At 38.3% G+C, this 19,139-nt stretch overlaps 1 protein-coding gene and 1 long non-coding RNA gene across 4 annotated transcripts; one reads left to right on the forward strand and one right to left on the reverse strand.

Annotated features, from left to right (window-relative positions):
- Positions 1-450: 450 nt before the first annotated feature.
- On the reverse strand, positions 451-18,055 carry LOC141435073 (growth arrest-specific protein 1-like). Its single transcript, XM_074097613.1, has 3 exons — positions 17,709-18,055; positions 6,098-6,331; positions 451-1,915 (listed from the first exon to the last, which is right to left on the reverse strand). Exons 2-3 carry the CDS (start codon positions 6,326-6,328, stop codon positions 1,445-1,447), a joined length of 702 nt encoding a protein of 233 aa, XP_073953714.1. The 5' UTR covers positions 6,329-6,331; positions 17,709-18,055; the 3' UTR covers positions 451-1,444.
- Positions 1,951-6,209, forward strand: LOC141435074 (uncharacterized). 3 transcript variants are annotated; one of them, XR_012452110.1, is made up of 3 exons: positions 1,951-2,177; positions 2,442-2,797; positions 6,124-6,209. It is a non-coding gene; the product is annotated as an uncharacterized lncRNA (long non-coding RNA). The 3 variants fall into 3 exon arrangements; XR_012452109.1 differs by lacking the exon at positions 6,124-6,209 and adding an exon at positions 4,619-5,839 and having other exon boundaries at positions 2,442-2,801; XR_012452108.1 differs by lacking the exon at positions 6,124-6,209 and adding an exon at positions 4,619-5,839.
- Positions 18,056-19,139: the final 1,084 nt, after the last annotated feature.

A 19,139-nucleotide genomic window follows, 5' to 3' on the forward strand; every position in this document is an offset into this window, starting at 1 on the left:
TCATATGCATATGATATGTAAATGTAGCAATAGAGCCTCATGTGGACTTGAAATGGATAGCTAAAAAGCTAAAAATAATAAAAAATATTTAAAATTAAAATACCCTTATCAAATCTTACATGTCGACCTAATCATCACATTGTGTAAAACTTACCGGTGTATTTATATATGTAATAAAAGTACGTTCCGTGTAAAAGGGGCAGGTGCAAGTTATAGCTGTTAATTTAACGGCTGTTATTAATTAAAGTTCAATATGATTAATTTTAACACCGGTGTTAAAAGACTTCACTGACATGCGCCTCATTTACTTAAATTTTTCTTGACCCAGGCCTAATGTACAGTCACCAGCACCAATATCTGACCCAACAAACGTCCATAAATACCTATCTGATACGACTCTATTTCTAGGGCCGGAAGGACGTGTTAGATATTTTTGCACGCTCCGCTGTAGCAGATATTAATGCTGGTGACTGTACCAAAAAAAATCCTTACTACCCTAAAGTTCGATGTCAATGTGGCTTAAAACATCAGTCTATGTATATTCACCTTAAAATCAATGTGACAAGAAGCCTTATTGTTTTTATTCTGATGTAGAAACTGTCAGAAAAAAACCGGCCAAGAGCGTGTCGGACACGCCTAAAATAGGGGTTTCCAAATATATAGGGGTAAATATATAGGGGTTCCATTACGAAAAATTAAGTAATATTTTTCTAAGGATTTCGTATTTTATACGGAATCTTCCAAGTTTAGGTATATTTTATACCTAAGACTGCTATTTACTCTTAAACTACTAATAATTCTCAAGCAAACTTAGCCGTTATAGTTTTCCTTGAAAGTTTGATATACTTACTACCATCCTGAATTTCAAATTTTACTACCCACCGGTTTAGATTTTAGGGGGGGGGACGCTCGATTTTCATGAAAATTTGCATTTTAAAGTTGAATATTTCCCTAAAGGTTTTAAAAGGCCTATCCAACGATACCAGATACAAAAAATCACCCCCACTTTACGTCTATGGGAGGTACCCTAAAAAAGTTTTTTTTTTTTTAATTGTACCATTTTGTTGGCATAGTTTACATATGTATCCGTGCAAAATTACAGCTTTCTAGCATTGATAGTGCCTGAGCAAAGCCGCGGACGGACAGACAGACAGACGTGGCGAAACAATAAGGGTTCTGTTTTTGCCATTTTCGCTCCGGAACCCTAAAAATGGTTAAGCACTTACTTGGTCGAGTGTACTTGGAATTGTAAAATACAGCATTTGAAGAAAATAAACTGCATTTTTTTTTTCAATATAGTAAAGAGCACCTTACCCATGGCACATATTTTGCCCTTGGATTCCCTCACCCCGCTTAATTGTTACACTAGAAATATATGTACATGTATTTACATTTTTACAATAAATTCTATCTAATCGTGTGAGGTAACCCTCGCTGTAAATTATCACGAATAAAACGTTATATAAAAAAATGCTGACAAAAGTACCGCTTTTGAAACAGAGGTAAAGGAACTGCTGCCTGTCATCACAACGTGAGGAGGCTGCGTCTTATTAATTTTGTCTCCATTATCCAACTTCTTGTGGAAGCAAAGCCTCGCAAGATTATTCTGCATCCGCGGACAATCATACTCTTCGTTGCCGTCGCAATGACAACCTGTTAAAGCAGCCGCTTTGTCCTGTTTTCTTAAAATTTCTATAGAGTTCAAGCACTTGTGGGAGCACTTTCTGCCGCGATACATGGCGCGGCACAACCGGTGGTAGTAGGAGAGGGCTGTCGCACACTGCGCGTCGGCGGAGCAGATCAGCTGCGACAGCCGACATGACATCGTCGCATTGGCTGTGGCACGCAACACCGACGGTCGACACACGTCTATCCGACTCTTCGCCTCCAAACAGTACTCGTCCTCGCACTCGCACTGCAACAAAAAACAATTCTTCACTGATGGCAACACGTTAAATCTTCGACTTTATACATCCAATAAACTTTTAGAGTAAATCATAAATTTCCGCGGTCCGTATCGCATAATAATAACGTTTCACGCTCGTAAAAGTTTTTTACGACATATGAAACATTCCAGCCACTATCAAAATACATCGCGTTTTGTAAAGTCTTAATAAATATTAAACGTAGAGCCGGCCGGATGCATTTCACTCACGTCTGGCATCACATAACTTAGGGTAGGTACTACATTATTTCATGAAAATTCAAGTTTGAAAAATAAATATTGGATAAAACCAGGTTTAACAGCAAATTAATATTTTTGACCAATTATTTCACGCGGGAATAAAGTATAAAGTGCAGTTTCGTGACCTTTCGAAACTCGTCAAAAAACTTGTTTTATTAATTCACTGACAAGAAGAATTAGGTTCTACGAAGCGTTATAAATCTTGATCCTATTCAAAATCCGTTTTAATTTCATGGTCAATTTATTTCATACCTAGGTCGGATGAGACTAATGATGGACCGCCGCCGTCTTACGCTCGTTTTTTGTGGAGGCTGGCAACACCTGCCCGCGCAAGAGTCGATGCGGTAGGTCTCCGATCAAGACGTCAAATCTCAAGGCTGAATAAGGCCGCTCGGTACCTCGATACACATTGCCCAGCTACAACAATAATCACACCGCCTCTACTAATTAAGGCTTTAAGTGATGTTAATCTAAATTATGGACGCGCGCCTTATAAATATGAATGCGACCAACGCTGGAATTTCTGTGAGAGTGCCTTTTAAATGCGCGCCACTAAGAGCATTGCCCATACAGGGGTGCTTGTCTTGAGTAGAAAACCATAAGTACTATTACGTAAGTAAGTAGTAGCAACATTATTTTATTTATTGGAAAATATAGATTTTTTTTAAACCGCTGTTGATTGTAGTGACTAAGTATTTATGTTTTATTTATTAGCTACTCAGACGGAAATCAATTGCAACGGTTGGTAACAAAAAGAAGAGAATGTTAATTGCGATTTGTTTTTGTATCACGTATCTACAAATCTCTAATGAAATCTATACCTATACCACAACTTTATTACCGGTAATCGAACCCGGGTCTTCGCCAGTCAGGGGCGCGTGCTGTAGGTACCCGTACACCAAAACCAGTTTTCATTTCAAAGCGAAATTACCCAAACAACAGTCCCTTAAAGATCCCTTTAAGGGATAAGTTCACCTTTGTACATCTCTTTCTCTTGGTAACTGTAATTTTCATACATTTTATGTACAATAAAGAGTAAAGTTATACAATACAATACAATAGAACAGTTCATAGTTAAACAGCTACAGCCGAAGAGCAATCTTAAATACGATGCTCTAGGACTTTGAAGACTACTACTATGAAGGTGGAAGTCCATAAACATGTTCCTCAATACTCTTAATAAGAACTATAGCATCCTCACGCTGCGCTACATCATCATCATCATCATCTCAGCCGTAGGACGTCCACTGTTGGACATAGGGCCTCCCCCATAAGCCTCCAGTCGCTTCGGTTGGCAGCGGCTGCATCCACCGTGAACCCGCGGCATTAACCAGGTCATCCGTCCGTACATCTCGTTGGTGGACGTCCTACGCTGCGCTTGCCATCTCTTCTCCGTGCTATATGGCCTGCCCATTGCCACTTCAACGAGCTAATTCGCTTGGCTATGTCGGCCCAAGCATAGCTCTCTCCATAGCTCGCTGAGCAACTCTGAGCCTATTTATAAGGCCTATAGTGAAGCACCACGTCTCGGATCCATATGTCATCACTGGCAACACACATTGGTTAAAGTCTTAAGGCACTGATGAATTTTGGACGAGAAGACATTGCGGAGCTACAGCCTCTGCTCAATTACATAGCATAACGTAAATGGGCATGCACGCTGCTCCATATAAGAGCATAATATCATGAATACGTGCACAAGCAACAAGTTACCGTCTTTAATGGACATTTAATGGATCAACATCAGTATCGAGGTATTGAGCTGATTCGCGAAACTTTTGGTAATGATCTTCCCGTACATGTATGGAGCAATACATTGTAGGTAATTAAATGCAGCGAGAAAACACCTGCACTTCACGGAGGTCTTAATATCTTGTAGATATACGGCGATTTCGTAAACAAAGTTTTACAATGCAGCTTGCAAGCTGCATGCATTTGCAAGTACTTAGGAAGGAATAATCGTTAACTTTTCTAAGTTAGGTACCTACCATGTAACCATATACACTTAAATTAGTTTGCTAATGTTGTTCAGAACTCGAAATAAAAGATCGGCTTTCCTTTTCTTTCTCATTTGTATCTTTAGGAAAACGAAGAAAACCGACGAGTCCCGAGCGACATTATCATTCTAATTGTACCGTAGGTACCTAATAAAGTTGAAATGCAAAAAGGGTTCCGTATTGTGTCTTTTTTTCGCTGTCACTCAGTAGCGTAGCTAAGTAACTTAGGAAACCAATGCAAAAAAGAAATTGGGCCCCCAAATTTTAGCAGGATTTATTCAATAAAATTCACATATCGCAAACATGCATTAGAATGCAGAATGTAGGGCACACACAGCAAAGTAAGGTGACTTAAATAAATTCAGTAAAATCGATAAAGATTAAAAAGTTTGTAAAGTCAAGGACAAACGGGAGAAATTTTCTCTTTTGATTTCAGTTTAAAGAGCCCCTGAGCGTGGGGGGCTCCAGTACATGGCAACGCCTAGGCGTCCGATAGCTACGCATATGTGCCTACATAACTGGATTGATTAAACCTATTTAAAACGCACAGTCAAGCTTACAGACAAGAATGCGTGCGTAATGCATATGATGCATAGATTACCTAATGCAGATGCTTCAATAGATTGGTCTGGTCGTCGATGCATAATAATACTTATAAAATTATTCGAGCCATTAGTAGGTAGGTAAAGGTATCAATCAAGACTTAATTGATCTGAGATTCAAAATAAAGAACAGATTTATGAACTCAAAGCTCAACAACAGATATGATTTCCGAGAATTCTAAATAAGGAGGAACGGATGACGCTTTGGAAGGATTTCCGTCTATGATCAGTCCACAAGACGCGTCAACATCATACTTCCAATTCATTCAATTAGTTTTATTTGAATGAAACTGTAATAGCCATCAATTGGATTTGAGAAACAATACCACAGGACGATTGGGAAGGTTTCTTCCAACGTCAGATTACCATTGTTTTGACTTGGCCTGGGCATTGTTATTATAGGAATAAACTGGAGACTAATATAATTTAAGATGATGAACTGATATTCTTTATTTTAATGAATTTATACGAGAAAGTAAAAAAGACCCTTTAAAGAACCGGTTCAAGAGTTAGGACAGAGAAAAAGATATCTTCCTAAATGAAATTGGTATTCCTATGGATGCAGTTTATTTGTGATGTGTACGCAGAGGTCGTCAACCGCGACCCTCGCCCGGCTGCGATTTGATCTCGTTGCCGCGTCGTGTCCGACAAATCTGCCCGACGACGTCTAAATTAGATTTTATTGCGGGGCGTCTGCGTACACGCACCAGTACAACCCGACATCACCAGTCTACCACGACCCTTCCAGCCTGACGACTTCATTCAAAACGTTAGAGCAAGGCACCCTTGAGTGAGTAATGAGAGGCCAGAGTTAGCTGGCTGGTTGTTCAATTGCGACAGACGGACTATAAACAACCGCTGAAGAAAAGTGATTTTGACAGGCTCGAACCCTTAGTTCTGAAGTGTGAATGAGGTGTGTCATAAAATATGTCCATATTAACATATTGTTATTAAGATTGTATCAGCAATCCTCGTTTATTGTACATTCACATTCATGAGATTCTTGCTCCGCAATCCGTCTTAGTCATAATTTTGAATCATCCAACTATCCTACCTTCCAGTTTAATAAACATTTCTCGGCTGGATTGACGACCTGCCAATTGCAACTGACAGAAACTGGCTCACAAACCCTAATGACTCATATCGTAAGTATCGTAGCGCTCACGCTATGCTGCTAGTTCTTTTTTAACTTTGGCCTATCACTCTGGCATATCTTGATTATTTTTTTTATAGATTTTAGATTTCTTCGCATTTTAGTCAGGGCCACAGGAAATCGCTATGGCGGACTGCCTATATGAAAACAAAAATCTCACCTTCATGAGCTCTTTTCCCTCCTCAGTGGAAGTCAACGCGATCAGCGCGTGTTCGCACGGCTTAGGGCACACGCTGGTGGGCTCAGTCAGCACATCATTGCACAGCATCATGTAATTATTGAGCGCGGCACCGCAGCCGGTGCGGTAGGCGCAGCGCGTGCGAGCCTCAAAGCACGGCGTGCCGGCCACGGACGCAGCCAACGCCGCCAGCAGCGCGGCTAGCTGCCACATCACCTGGACACAGAACGGTTACAATAAGTGTACGGAACAATAATTTATTGAATCAGGCCCTACACTACCAAGTGCAAAATTCTAACTTTGTATCTCGCCGTCCCGCTGACGCTAATATTTTTTGCGTACGTACGAACTTCGATTTTAGCCCCCCAGAGACAAGCCTAGAGCAGGGTGCTACTTTGTAAGTTTGCGGCACACCCGCCTCATACACGGGTCCGCATGGGAACTACAGTCCAAGCCCTGTCATTCTGGGACGTAGCCTATGCTTGCATTGGGATGTGTATGTATAAACAAGCGTACAATGATGAGGATGAAAGAAATGGAGAACGCGAAAAAAAGTAATATAGAGTAGAAATAACAAAATTTATTTTTTTATTTAATGACAAAATACAGTAGAAATAAAATGATGGCACTACTGACAATATTTCATATGTAACATTTTAGTTCCTTTTTCATCCATTTTCAACACTTTTATGTCGACCTAAGCTTGGCTGTAAGCACAAGTCGGGAGACTACATAGGTACTTAGTAGGTATGTACTCCAAACTCCAACAAGAAGAAGTAAACTACATACTTTGCTAAGTAGGTATCACCGTAGTATCACCGCATTCACCGCACTCTGGGGGTTGTTAAGTATCAAAAAATATATAAGGATCCAGTTCTCCAAACTTCAAAGGCATAATTTAGAGAATTTCTATCAGTGGAAAAATGGTAAAACGGCTGCTGTAGGTTCATAAACCCTGTTTATTATGTTCTTTTCATGTCCAATCTAACTGTCCATAACGACACATTTGGTAAGTACCTACCTATGTACCTCAACTAAACTTATAACATAGATAATTCTCCGTAAGATAATCATAACGCCAGCTAGGCTCTTGACAACCTCCATGACGAAGCAAATGTAATAATCTCACTATAATAAATAAACGTTTCATAATAAACAGTCCCTTCGACGACATGTCTGGCGTTCTCGGAAGGCGCTGCGCGGCCGCTTCAAAACAAACAGAATCGCGGCACGTCCTCGCCTCACTTGCTACTAACTTACACGCCAACTCCAATACCGTAACCATGGGACAGTATTAGGGATGACACTTTGTTTGGTATCTAGTTTAGACAAATTCAGATTAAAATGGGTTTATGTTAAAAAAAAAACGCAAGTAAAGCGCAGCGAAAGTGACAACTAAGTACTCGTATAGATTCTAATTGCTTTAATCTGAAACGAATCATAATGCGATAAGATGACGATGGCATTATTTACACTGACTTTAGTTCGTTATGTACTTAACCAGTTCATTAAATTAAAAATTCTGATTATAAAGTAAGTAAATATTACCGCAGATAAGCAGCGTAAATATCATAGGTATTTCATTTTACCTTTTACTTGACCCACAACCTGATTTATGCTATTATGTATTCGGTTCTACTCCAGATTCTGAAGTCTACTTTATTGCTTACTTTGGGGTTTTCAGTTATTTAATTAACACCTTGTAAGGGGTGTGTGTGTTAGGTTCGCCCCTGGGGTGAAGCCAGACGAGCGTAATTTTTTGAGTTGTGGGTCGCGTAATTTTGGTTTCAAACAAAAGTCATTGAGTAGGAGAGACCGAGGAGAGTTGTGACACCATCGATTTTTGAGAACTTATTTACTGCTAGCAAGATCGCAACATCGCGTGTTCGATAACTCAAGACCTGAACTAAAAAAACACTTGCTATTGCGAGCTCGCTAGCAGTTAGCTATCGTCTAAGCAGAGTCAAAACCTCTGAGTTTTTGTCATGTGCTACATTTGAAATTTACCACGAGCTTTGTCATCCCTGCACAAACCTGCGAAGCAATTCAATGTGCGTGTGAAGAATCCGCACGTCTACGGCCCAAGCCCTCTTGTTCTAGGCCTGTGCAGTGAGACGTAATACTGGGATGATGATGATTGCGAGCTCGCTAGCAGTTAAGTAAATAAGTTCTAAAAATTAGACGTTGTCACTACTCTCCTCTGTCACAACTGTCCTCGGTCTCCCCTACAACTCATTTTAAGTGTGCGTGTGAGTTTTTTGAAATAATCATGTATGTAAGGAAGAACATATGTGATTTTCCCGCTAACGTCGATAAGCCAAGGCTACCTACTAGAAACACAGGGAAGCTTAAAGTTCCATCTTACAGACTGGCTAAAACCAAAAAGTCGTTTCTGGCAAATTGCATACGTTTTTTATAATAAAATTCCAAAAAATATTATAAATGAAACAGATACAAAATTCAGATCTATAGATCTATTATTATCTTTAATAATACATTATAGGCATTAATATTAATTATTATAAAGTTAATGACTATATCATGGACAGGGATATTTGGAAATAATTCCGATCCGCATTAGCGATCCCTTTAAATAGCGCACCTACTGTGTTAAAAATAAAGTTGTGTTAAATACTTGTGATGAATAATATATATACCTCGTTGAGTTTCTTGCCGGATTCTTCTCAACAGAGGTTTTTCCGAACCGGTGGTAGACTTTTTTTGACATTCATAAGTGCTTGATTTAACCTAAATTGAATAAAGATATTTTGACTTTGACTTTGAACTGAACTTTTGTATAAAACCGAATGCAGCAGAATTTACGCGACTCACAACTCGAAACATGACGCTCGTGCCTTAAACGTAAAGAGTCATTACAACGCCATCCCTAGCCCGAGGATCCCGAGGGCCAGGGTCGACGGCCTGAGACGGGATGCGAAAGAAAACAAAGTGACAATTCGAGATGTCCACCACTCCTGCGTCGAGAGTTAAATTACAATAACAATGCCCCCGCGACAATGTAGCCTTTATTTGTGTAACAATAAAGGCTAACGACGGCAGGTACACGGCGTGCCACTGTTTAGTTTAATTATTAGTCGACGTCAAGCGTCTGAAGTGATATTGTAATGAGTACAAGACACCGGTAAAATTTTCAGATCGTTAGAAGACATTTTATTTAAGTATTCATACTGTTTATACGGGTGACGTATGCAGGACCAATCTACAACCTCCGTATTGATAATGGACTTCCACTCTTTTAATTGCAGTGACTATTATGCCATTAGTAAATACGTACTTACATAAGTACCTGACTGAATGCTTTTGATTTTCAACATTTAAAAAATAACGTTAATATGGTAGGGTGGCTACCGACGAACTGAATCCGATATCTCTCGAATCTTCCTGTGTACTACTTAGCGATCAATTATTATTTATTATTTTATGTAGATCAAACATATTACAGTAGGTACAGCAAATTAAGTGTGAATACTTACTAAACAAAACCAATGGTATCGATTGAAGTTGCCTATCTATTACACTAAAAGGGCATTGAAAAAATCATACTAAATGAAAATAGCACCGTAAACGTATGGGCAATACTTAAGGTCAACGCACAAAACAAATATAATAGGGGACGGATTATATATCTTGTCCTCAAATTAAACAATAGCTAGTAAAGAGCAATTTTTCTAAAAAAAATAAACAAATTATTTAATTTGCTTCTTAAACTACCTACTTTAAACTATTTTCACCTACAAGGTACCAAGGTTAGCGTAAGCTTTTCGTTCCTATATTTTTGAATATATAATAATATGATACTATCATATCATATTTCAAAAATACGTAAGTACCTACTTTACTTTAAATCTCTTGCATTGTAACCAGAACACGAGACCTAAGTTTTTTTTTTTAAGTTAAAGTCAAGTTTATCTCAAAGTTATGACCCATATACGAGTATCTATTAAACTTTCGAGTACATCAGATTCAAAGAAGTGTAATAAACCCAAACGTTGAAAGCATGGCCTGATAACATCAAACATCGATTACTGCGGCACACGTCGTGACCACAAACACTACGTGACATCTCAACACAATTTTTCTTTCACGACGCGTCACTATCTAATAATCGAGATCCGAGAAAAGCTTCGCTGCGACATTTTTACCTTCGTAATCCAAACGGACAAACGTTTAGCAGGCACGTGTGAAAAGCAAGACAAGTCAACAGAAAGCGGTTAAATCAGAGAGTTAGAAATGCAACAAAGATTTACTTCGCTGCTTGCTTTCCCTTATTTTTTTCTGTAATCTTTTTTTATGTATAATATTATAAACGCGACAGTGAGTATGTTTGTTTGTTTGTTTATTAGAGAGCTATATTTTGGGGTGGCAGGCGTAAGCCTTGCCTTCGGAATCCAAAGCTTATACATTATGTATTTTGACTTTGAAAGATTTTATACATCTCCAATTTTTTTTACGGAGGAAGCATTTTACACTTCCTCTGAATGTAGCTATAGTTTATTTTTAAATTTATCATGATCGGTAGATCTCATTTATTAAAAAACAATGACAAGACAAAAAACAATTTAGAGTTAGATACATAACCAGGGACCCCTACCTACATCCCTACAAAATTTAGACGTGAAATACATGTATTTTGTTTCTGAGAATTTTAAGAATTGTTTTGAAAAAATTATCTTCGGCGCATTCTTCTTGGCAATGATGGTTTTTTATGAAACTGCTGGTAGTATAAAAAATACGCATAGTTATAGCAGTTTAAAGAGAACTTTACAAAAGCGCAAACTTTAAGTTTTTTGATAATTAGGTGGTTTATAAATAGATCATTTTGAGATCTTCAACTATTCACCTTTTACAAACGGCTGCTGCAATGGAAGCGGAGGAATAAAGTAAAAAGGTTACTGTCCCAAGAAATGAACACCAAGTATAACTGTTCGTCAATCTATACTAATTACACGATACAGATACGAATCTCGCTCGCAAGTCACTGTGACATCCCTTATTCGGTGTCGAATAGACCAAGATCGACTCTCGCGCACAAGCACTAACCAGCGTTCAAACACGGGCATTCCCGCACGCCTCATCATTGCGTGTCGTTTAGCGCCAACTGGCATGGCAAACAGCTACCGGCTACAGTGCCATGTTTGCCCACGGCTAGAATTCTTGAGAAGCAAGTCAATGTTGCGTAGTGATCTACATAGAATTGACTGCTCGCTACATTACGCGGCAAAATGTGTACCTATGCCAACGTAAACGAACAGTTAAGCTGTTGCTAAAGAAAAGGTAAATGATACTCTGAATAAGCTATTGCAGCAGTGATAAGTTTATGATTTATTTAATAACAATCAAACAACTAAAGCATTCATAAATACACCATTATCGTAACGTCTCACCATTCTTACGAAACAACCGAATAGCAATTACATGAAAACAAGTGATTTAGATAACGTTATCGCCGCTTTTGTGATAAGACCCTGCATTGCGTTATATGTTTGAAACCAGAAACTCTGACCTCTAAGCTAAATGGGTGTTCGAGTAAGATGTAAGACATGCGGAGGCCATGCTACATCGGTTGTGGTGGGAATGTATCACAAAATTAGCAAACGTACATACGTGTGAAGTTGGATGTTCAGAGCCGGTTGTGGACGGTTGTTAAAGGGGTTATCGCGTTTTGATTGTAATACTTAAAAGTCACATATTTTTTCCCTTTTTTATTTAATTTTATCTCTTTTTTATCTAAATTACTAATTATGTATATTTATTCGAATTACTCTTTATAAGTGAATTCACAAAGCAGTCCTGGATTTGTCAATAGGCCGTATAGGCCGCGGCCTAGGGGCGGCAGATTTCGAGAAAATTATTATTTTAGAAAGTTACATAGGGCGACGGATATAAAGTGGCCTACACTCCTAAAAAACATAAATCCGCCACTGTCACAAAGGTAGCACTATTTCTTATATATTACAAGAATAATTAATTACTTAAGTATATATTAAAGCGAGAATTTTATATTTATATTGGAACTTCTCTGTTGCATTAGGTCAAGCCTGTAATGATAGATGTAAAGTGCGTGTACAATAAATAACAAAATAATAATAATAATTAAACCAATTAAAATTATGACCCATTGTGGAATATGTATTTCTGTCTCGGGGTTACATTATTTCTGCTACAAAACGTAAAGGAAGGTATATGTAGTGCCACGAGAGTTGAAGTGAATGATTACACACACAGCTACCACATGTCGTGTAATGACAGCAAGATTTTGACATTTACTCATTTATTTCATTCGATCATTCTCCTTTTGTGCAATCAGTTCTTTTTGAAGCTGTGTGTGTAATAATCATTCACTTCGACTCTTGTGGCATTATCTGTATATGAAGTACTGATTGCATAAAAGGAGAATGAATGAGTGAATGTCAAAATCCCTCTGTCATTACATGACATGTTCTTGTGTGCGTGACCTCAATTCTGGTGGCACTACTTATAATATTTATTGCATAAAAGTGTTTCTTTAATAGATTAAATAGACAAAGTAAAATTAAGTCGTTTATTTCTAACACTTTACAAGCCAGCTGCAAATGGCCAAGTGGAAAGGATTAATTGGATAGGTAATAATCATTTTGGTCGCCCTTTTAGTATTGCTGCAATTCTGAGTACAATGCATTATGAGAGAACCGACCCTGACATCTGAATGTCTATCTCTGTTTCAAGGAACCGTTGCAACGGAACCCGACACGTTTGTGCTTCATTCCCACTAGGTACGGTTTCTTCAATAAACATTGCCATAACATTCAGAATTATAAATGCGATGTAACTGACTCTAGCTATTTCGCCGTAGTTTATTTTAATAGTAGAAATGTCAGAGTTTATTTATTATATTATATTAAGAAGACAGTATACGAGTAGTGGTCGAGTGTTTTTTACTTAACTAATCTTTACCTAATTAGTGCCTAATTATATGAGAAGCCAAGTTTAAAAAAATATCTTAACCTTAACTTAATCTTACCAACAGACTTTAGCAGTAATCTAGGTTTCTGCTTGTTTGAAGATACCCGAAACAAGTTGTTAAAGCTGGATTTCAACTTATTCGCAGTTACAATGAAAAAAAGAAGATACTCTCCAAATAACCGGGATTAAGCCATGGGATTTAACAAATCTCTGAAGTTGGATATTTAAAAAGTTTCTGTACAAATTTATCTTGCGAAAGTCAGTAGCCGTGTTTAGAAAAGTAGCAAACAAAAAAGGGACGCTAACGTGTATTGGGCTCAGGTAGCTGATGTTGAGCCTCTTATAATTGTTCAATTGTGCGTTCAGACGAAATACATTAGCAACCAGCCGGTCTTTTTACTATGCGAGATAGCTTCACAACTAGGTTTTCACTTAGATCGATCCCTTTGTAATGCTAGGTTTGCTGGAAGAGATCCCTTTTTAAGGATAAGCTCGCCTTTGCTCTCCTTTCTGTGTAAGTATTCGTATTTCTTTGTATTTTAATTTTATGTGCAATAAAGAGTTTAGGTACATACATACATAAATTAAATGCAAATAGTAAAATAAAACAAAAACCCAGTCAAGTGCTAGTCGGAGGATTCCGTACATCTCTAAAAATCAAACTGACTAGGTAGAACCTATTTCGGTTTATAAACTACAGCCGTAAACAATACGGTTCTTCTATGGGCCCCTTATTTTTTTTGTTTTGGTTCTATCTCTGTAGTGGTTATTTATATAAACCTCAAACTTCGAATGAAAATAGAGGTAGGTACAGTCCAACATTAATATCTGCCACAGCGGAGCGTGCAAAAATATCTGACACGTCCTTCAGGCCCTAGAAATAGAGTCGTATCAGATATTTATGCACGCGTGTTGTGTCAGATATTGGTGCTGGTGACTGTACCATCAGCCAAATATATGGTCTACCACCCTAAAGTTGATAATCGCTTGCATGCCATAACCATAAAACAATAATGCCAATAGTCGTGCCTGTCTTTCAACTTGAAAGTTCGACTTTAGCGACATATTCATTTGATAGGAAGTTGTTTAAAAATTGATAGACCACTTATTGGCTGATGGTACCTAATTATACTGCTTGTCAAAAAAATATCAAAAAACGGTCAAGCGTGAGTCGGTTCTAGGGAAAGCTTTAAATCCTTAACAATGATTAAATATACGTTTCTGGTATGGGGACCCCCTTAATTTTCATTTTACTTATTACTTATTGTTGTCTGCTAAAATTTATTCGTTACGTCTCCATCCATGCCATTGTAAAGGTTGCCTGAAAAGAGATCGTTCTGAATATACCTGTTACCTGTTTTCTGTACTGTTACTATGTGTTGGTGTGCAATAAAGAGTGATTTTATTGTATTTTTGTAGCGGAAATAAAGATATACATTATGTGTAAATTGCAGCTGTCTATCTATCTAATACGGTTCTCGAGATACAGCGCTGTGACAGACACACAGACGGACAGCGAAGAGTATGTCACTCTTTGGGTACGGAACACAAAAAAAAGATTTAAAAAAAACTTTCCCAAGATCAGCGATTCCTGACGTCTCAATACGACGTATGCGATCATAAATCACCAAAAAGGTTGGTCTGGAAGACAAATTCGTGGCATGTGGCGTGCAGCTGCAGGCATACGCGCTGAATCGGCCATTTATTATGATTTGACAGCTTGGAGATGCACTACGCACGCAGTGCAGTATGCTGCCACAGTTATAGTGGCATACCAATTACCAACCAACAGCACCTGTAGCATATTTGAGTTTATAGTTATTCATTCTTCTATTTCGCACATCGTACGCGGACCTTCCTTACCTCAAGCGTCCCTCCATTTTTAATCTACTAAGTTTTATCTATTCTGTGGCGGCTTAAGGTTCTTCCGTGACGTAACCGAACCTGAGAGTGCTAGCCATTAGGGAGTAAGATGCTAATGCGTCGGTAATTTTATATTGTCGCTCATTGCGTTTGTCAGCGTCTAATTATTTTGGCAAGAGCAGTTGTTTATATTCCGTAACCTAAAACGAAAAGTCCAAATGCTATAAACGGAAAGAGGTCGGTCCCACACGTGACTGAAGTCAAAACAAAAGCCAATATCGCAATCCGTTTTGGTAGCACTCACCATAAATCGGTCGTAAAACGAACCATTTTACCGTTCCCTACTGTGACACCTCGTAAATAAAACTCCGTTTATCGCTAATTTTATTTATTGAAAATAACTATCAAATCTACAGGCTAATCAATAAGCTTCTCTTCCTAAACGTGATAAAAATAGATTTGTTTACCCAGCGTAGTATAGGGTAATTGGTAAAACCCATTTAATCCAGTTTGTTTCTTGTCACACTTATGAGAGTGACATTATCATATCATTATTAAGATTTATACAAACAATGATCGCGTCTCGAGAGCGGAAAAGTTGAAGTACCTAAGCAATGCAGTAGATTTACAATACCTGTGTAACTGAATATGCTTGAAGACTAGTCACCGTTAATTACGTAGACAAACAAAGCAAAGTGACATAAAACGCCTGAGTTATCGAATTACTTCTACAAACATAGAGGAAAATAGACTTCTAAATAGAGGACAGTAAAAATCAAAGGATTTGTTGAGGTATTTTAAGCCACATTCACATAATCACATTTATCTGTCGTGTTGTGTCGTGACGCATCAGAACGGTATCGGTTTCATACATTTTATATGGTTGCGTTCACATTTATCTGATGCAATGTGTTGTGACGGCTTGTGTTGTGTCGTATCAAAGCTATAGAGAGTGAGAGAGACAGAGATCATCACAATACAACACGACAGATAAATGTGAATAAAGCCGCTTTAGTCTTCGTGTGTCGTTCATGATTGTTTTTTGCATAATCTTCCGTGAAACAGTTGCTTCGTGTTCAATTCATAATTGAAAACGTTCTACTTATTACAATAGCTTCCTTTCAAACTAAGACTAATACCGACTTTAACAAGCTCATACAATTTTGTTTCCATGTCAAATGGCGTCTGCGTTTTCCATAACCTGAAATGGTTTTTTATGTTTAATTAGTCTTTAGTCTTTATAAAAACTGTTCCATCGTCAGTGTCTCTGTTTGTAATGCTGAGTTCGTTTGTTTTGAGCCAAGATAATCGCAGGTAAGGAGCTAGGACATTATCATGGGCAGCGTAAAGCCATGGGGCTATAAATCACTTGGCGCCGAATGCCAATGAGCACTATTTATGGGCAGTGCGTACGTCAAGCAGCAGCTCTACAAACAATCGCGTAGACATAATTAATGTCTGCACAAATTTCGAAACGCTTATTCGGTTTAACAATGAACGTAAATGTAAATGATTATGGTAACTAACTAATTGAATAGCTTATGAATATGAGCAATAAATCGTTTTACGATCCTATGCACCCCTTCAAACTCTTTATTGAAGCCCCTCACGATCTTAACTTAGAATTGCATACGCTGAACTCATTAAAAGCTTAATGACTTAATCAATTGTAAGGTTTTATACGGAAAACTGGATGAAAGTCGATTATGATCGCTAAAGCTGACGTTGTTTTGGCGCAGTTTTTTTCCAGAGCACATCTTTAAAAAAAACTGTGCATATAAGGCAAGTGTCTCCATCAATAATGACCGCATGTCAATAAATTTACGTCAAACCGCTGGACCATCTCATTAGTTCAGTCCACGTCTATGTTACAGCTAAGGACACAGAAAAAGCGAGGACGTCGCTTTGAAATCAGTAATATGTCGTATTATCGTCCGATTTGTATGCGTTATCACGATCATCACTCGTATGCAAATCTGTTTTATTATGCAGTACATTAACATTCGCAATACCTGTTATTTGCACCTCGGCATTCATTGTTTCAAGATTTACGATAGCGGTACAGTTCCGTTCCGTTGCACTTACATTAGAAATCATCAGTTTATCTTTTTAAAAAATCTGTTGTCTATATATATTACAGACTAAACATTATTGAATACAGCCCATCTTTAGCCCACAAGCTAGTTCATACACTGTTACTTTCAGAAATTTTTAAGTAACCAACACATACATTTAAAATAATATAAGTAGATTTTTTCTAGTTAGGTATTTACATAATATCATCATCAGATTTCTTAATAAAATACCTACGCGTGCGTGGCATAGGATAGGATGGCAAACGTCAAACGAACAATTGGATTGGATTACCTGAAAGTAAGCGTGCAATATATACCCATGGCCAATTGGACACTTGCAACAGAGAGGATTGCAGAAACGTTGCCAGCCTAGAGGTCTGAGATTAATTAACTCATGTGCCAGTAAGTACCTTAATTCTAAGTTTGTATACTCTTCACGCCGCAACATGACCTAGCATACAACATACCTGCTTTTAAGCATAGAAATCTTCGTCATACTATGCTATTACATTGCAGACTTACTTTAGTCTACTTTATCTATTTAGTCAAAGTGACTTAACATCTATAAAGACCAAACCTTTTACGCAATAAGAAACTAACGAATCTTACAACTAAAAGCAAGTAAAGCTAAGTATGCAATCATTCATTCTTCTATTTTTAAATGCATTACAATAAGGTAAAAATGTACGTACAGCTCTATTACTCGCTCTCTTCGAAGTCACATGGCTCGCGTTCGTTTGAAAGTTTAGAACTCCTGTGTTTTGTTAACTTTTACGACGTTCCACAACATTTATCACAGTTTATAACAGATTCGAGTTGAATTGGTCACTTTTAGGAAAGTTTCGCGCACAGTTTCATTTAGTGTTATTGTTTTCGTGGCGATGTTTAGGCCGATCCGATTGCGTGGTGACCGCGCAACAGCAGAGTACGTGACGCCGGGCCGCGCGCGCGCTCTCGATTGAGTTGTGTTGTGTGTGCGTTGTGCGGCGTTGGTTCGGTTGCCTCGCACTCGCCGGTCCCGCCAGATGACAGCTTCATTCTTCCCTTCCCTTCCCTTCGTTCCCTTACATTCCCTTCTCTCGCGCTCGCCTCACTCAACGGAATAGATACGTTTTTATTTTATTTCAGTCGAGTACCAACCGGTCCATCAATGTTCGAACTGTCTTGTATTTCGGTATAATACTGACATGTAAAATAACCATGTGAAAATTAAATGGATGCTTCTTACAAAACTAAAAAAATATTTGGTAAGTTTTAACTAAAACTCCGGAATCGATGTCCGTCCATATCGCGTGTAAAGTTAACCGCAAATGTAAAAATGAAGAACGAAGTGTGTATGAACCTTTTTCCTAATGTCATTGCCCAGATTAGGTAGATCTTCATTTATTTTGTTTAATTGGCATAGCGTAAAATGTAACGTCGCACTGAGTATCCGATTATGTATTTATTAACGCCTTGCCGCTCTTAATTCTGAGTAGGTACGTAGGCACAGAAGCTATGGCCCGGAGCCAGCAAGGGCTATTGTCTCTAAGGTCCGTTTTGGCCCGACTCGGAACCACAACGAGTTCTCGAGAAAGCCATTATTATTAAGACCTTCGGCCGTCGAGCCGTATTTTTTGTTCGCCTCGGTCAATGTTTGTAGTGTTTAAAAAAAGTTTATTTTAAAATTGCGTTGATTGAGTTGTTACGGCCTTGCGGCGGGGGAATAATTTTATGCTTTTGCCTCCGCAGTTGGTTGCGGAGATAGCGAGTGGTTTATTATACTCAATTAATTTTTGCTATTTTGCTAATTGATTGACGCACGAGTTACAATTATAGCTTTTGATGTGTTATGATTTCATTGCACGATCTTAGTGTAACGTCTCGATCGCGTTCGCGTTAAAATCTCAATTTGTATGGAAACACGAACAGCGCCTCTAGCGGAACTTTTGCGAGGTTGCTGATGTGATAACGACATTTCAAAAGATGTTCCTTTTCTGATTAAAACCAGAAGGGGAGTATCAGCATGTAAAATACATACACGCATTTATTATAGGTAGGCACTTATTGTACATACTGCAGCAAAACTAAAGGCCCAAGAGCACTTATGGTGCCCGTAGACCCAAGTCAGGCCGGCATAAATT

Source organism: Choristoneura fumiferana, chromosome 14, assembly GCF_025370935.1.
Source record: "Choristoneura fumiferana chromosome 14, NRCan_CFum_1, whole genome shotgun sequence".
Taxonomy (NCBI): Eukaryota; Metazoa; Arthropoda; class Insecta; order Lepidoptera; family Tortricidae; genus Choristoneura; species Choristoneura fumiferana.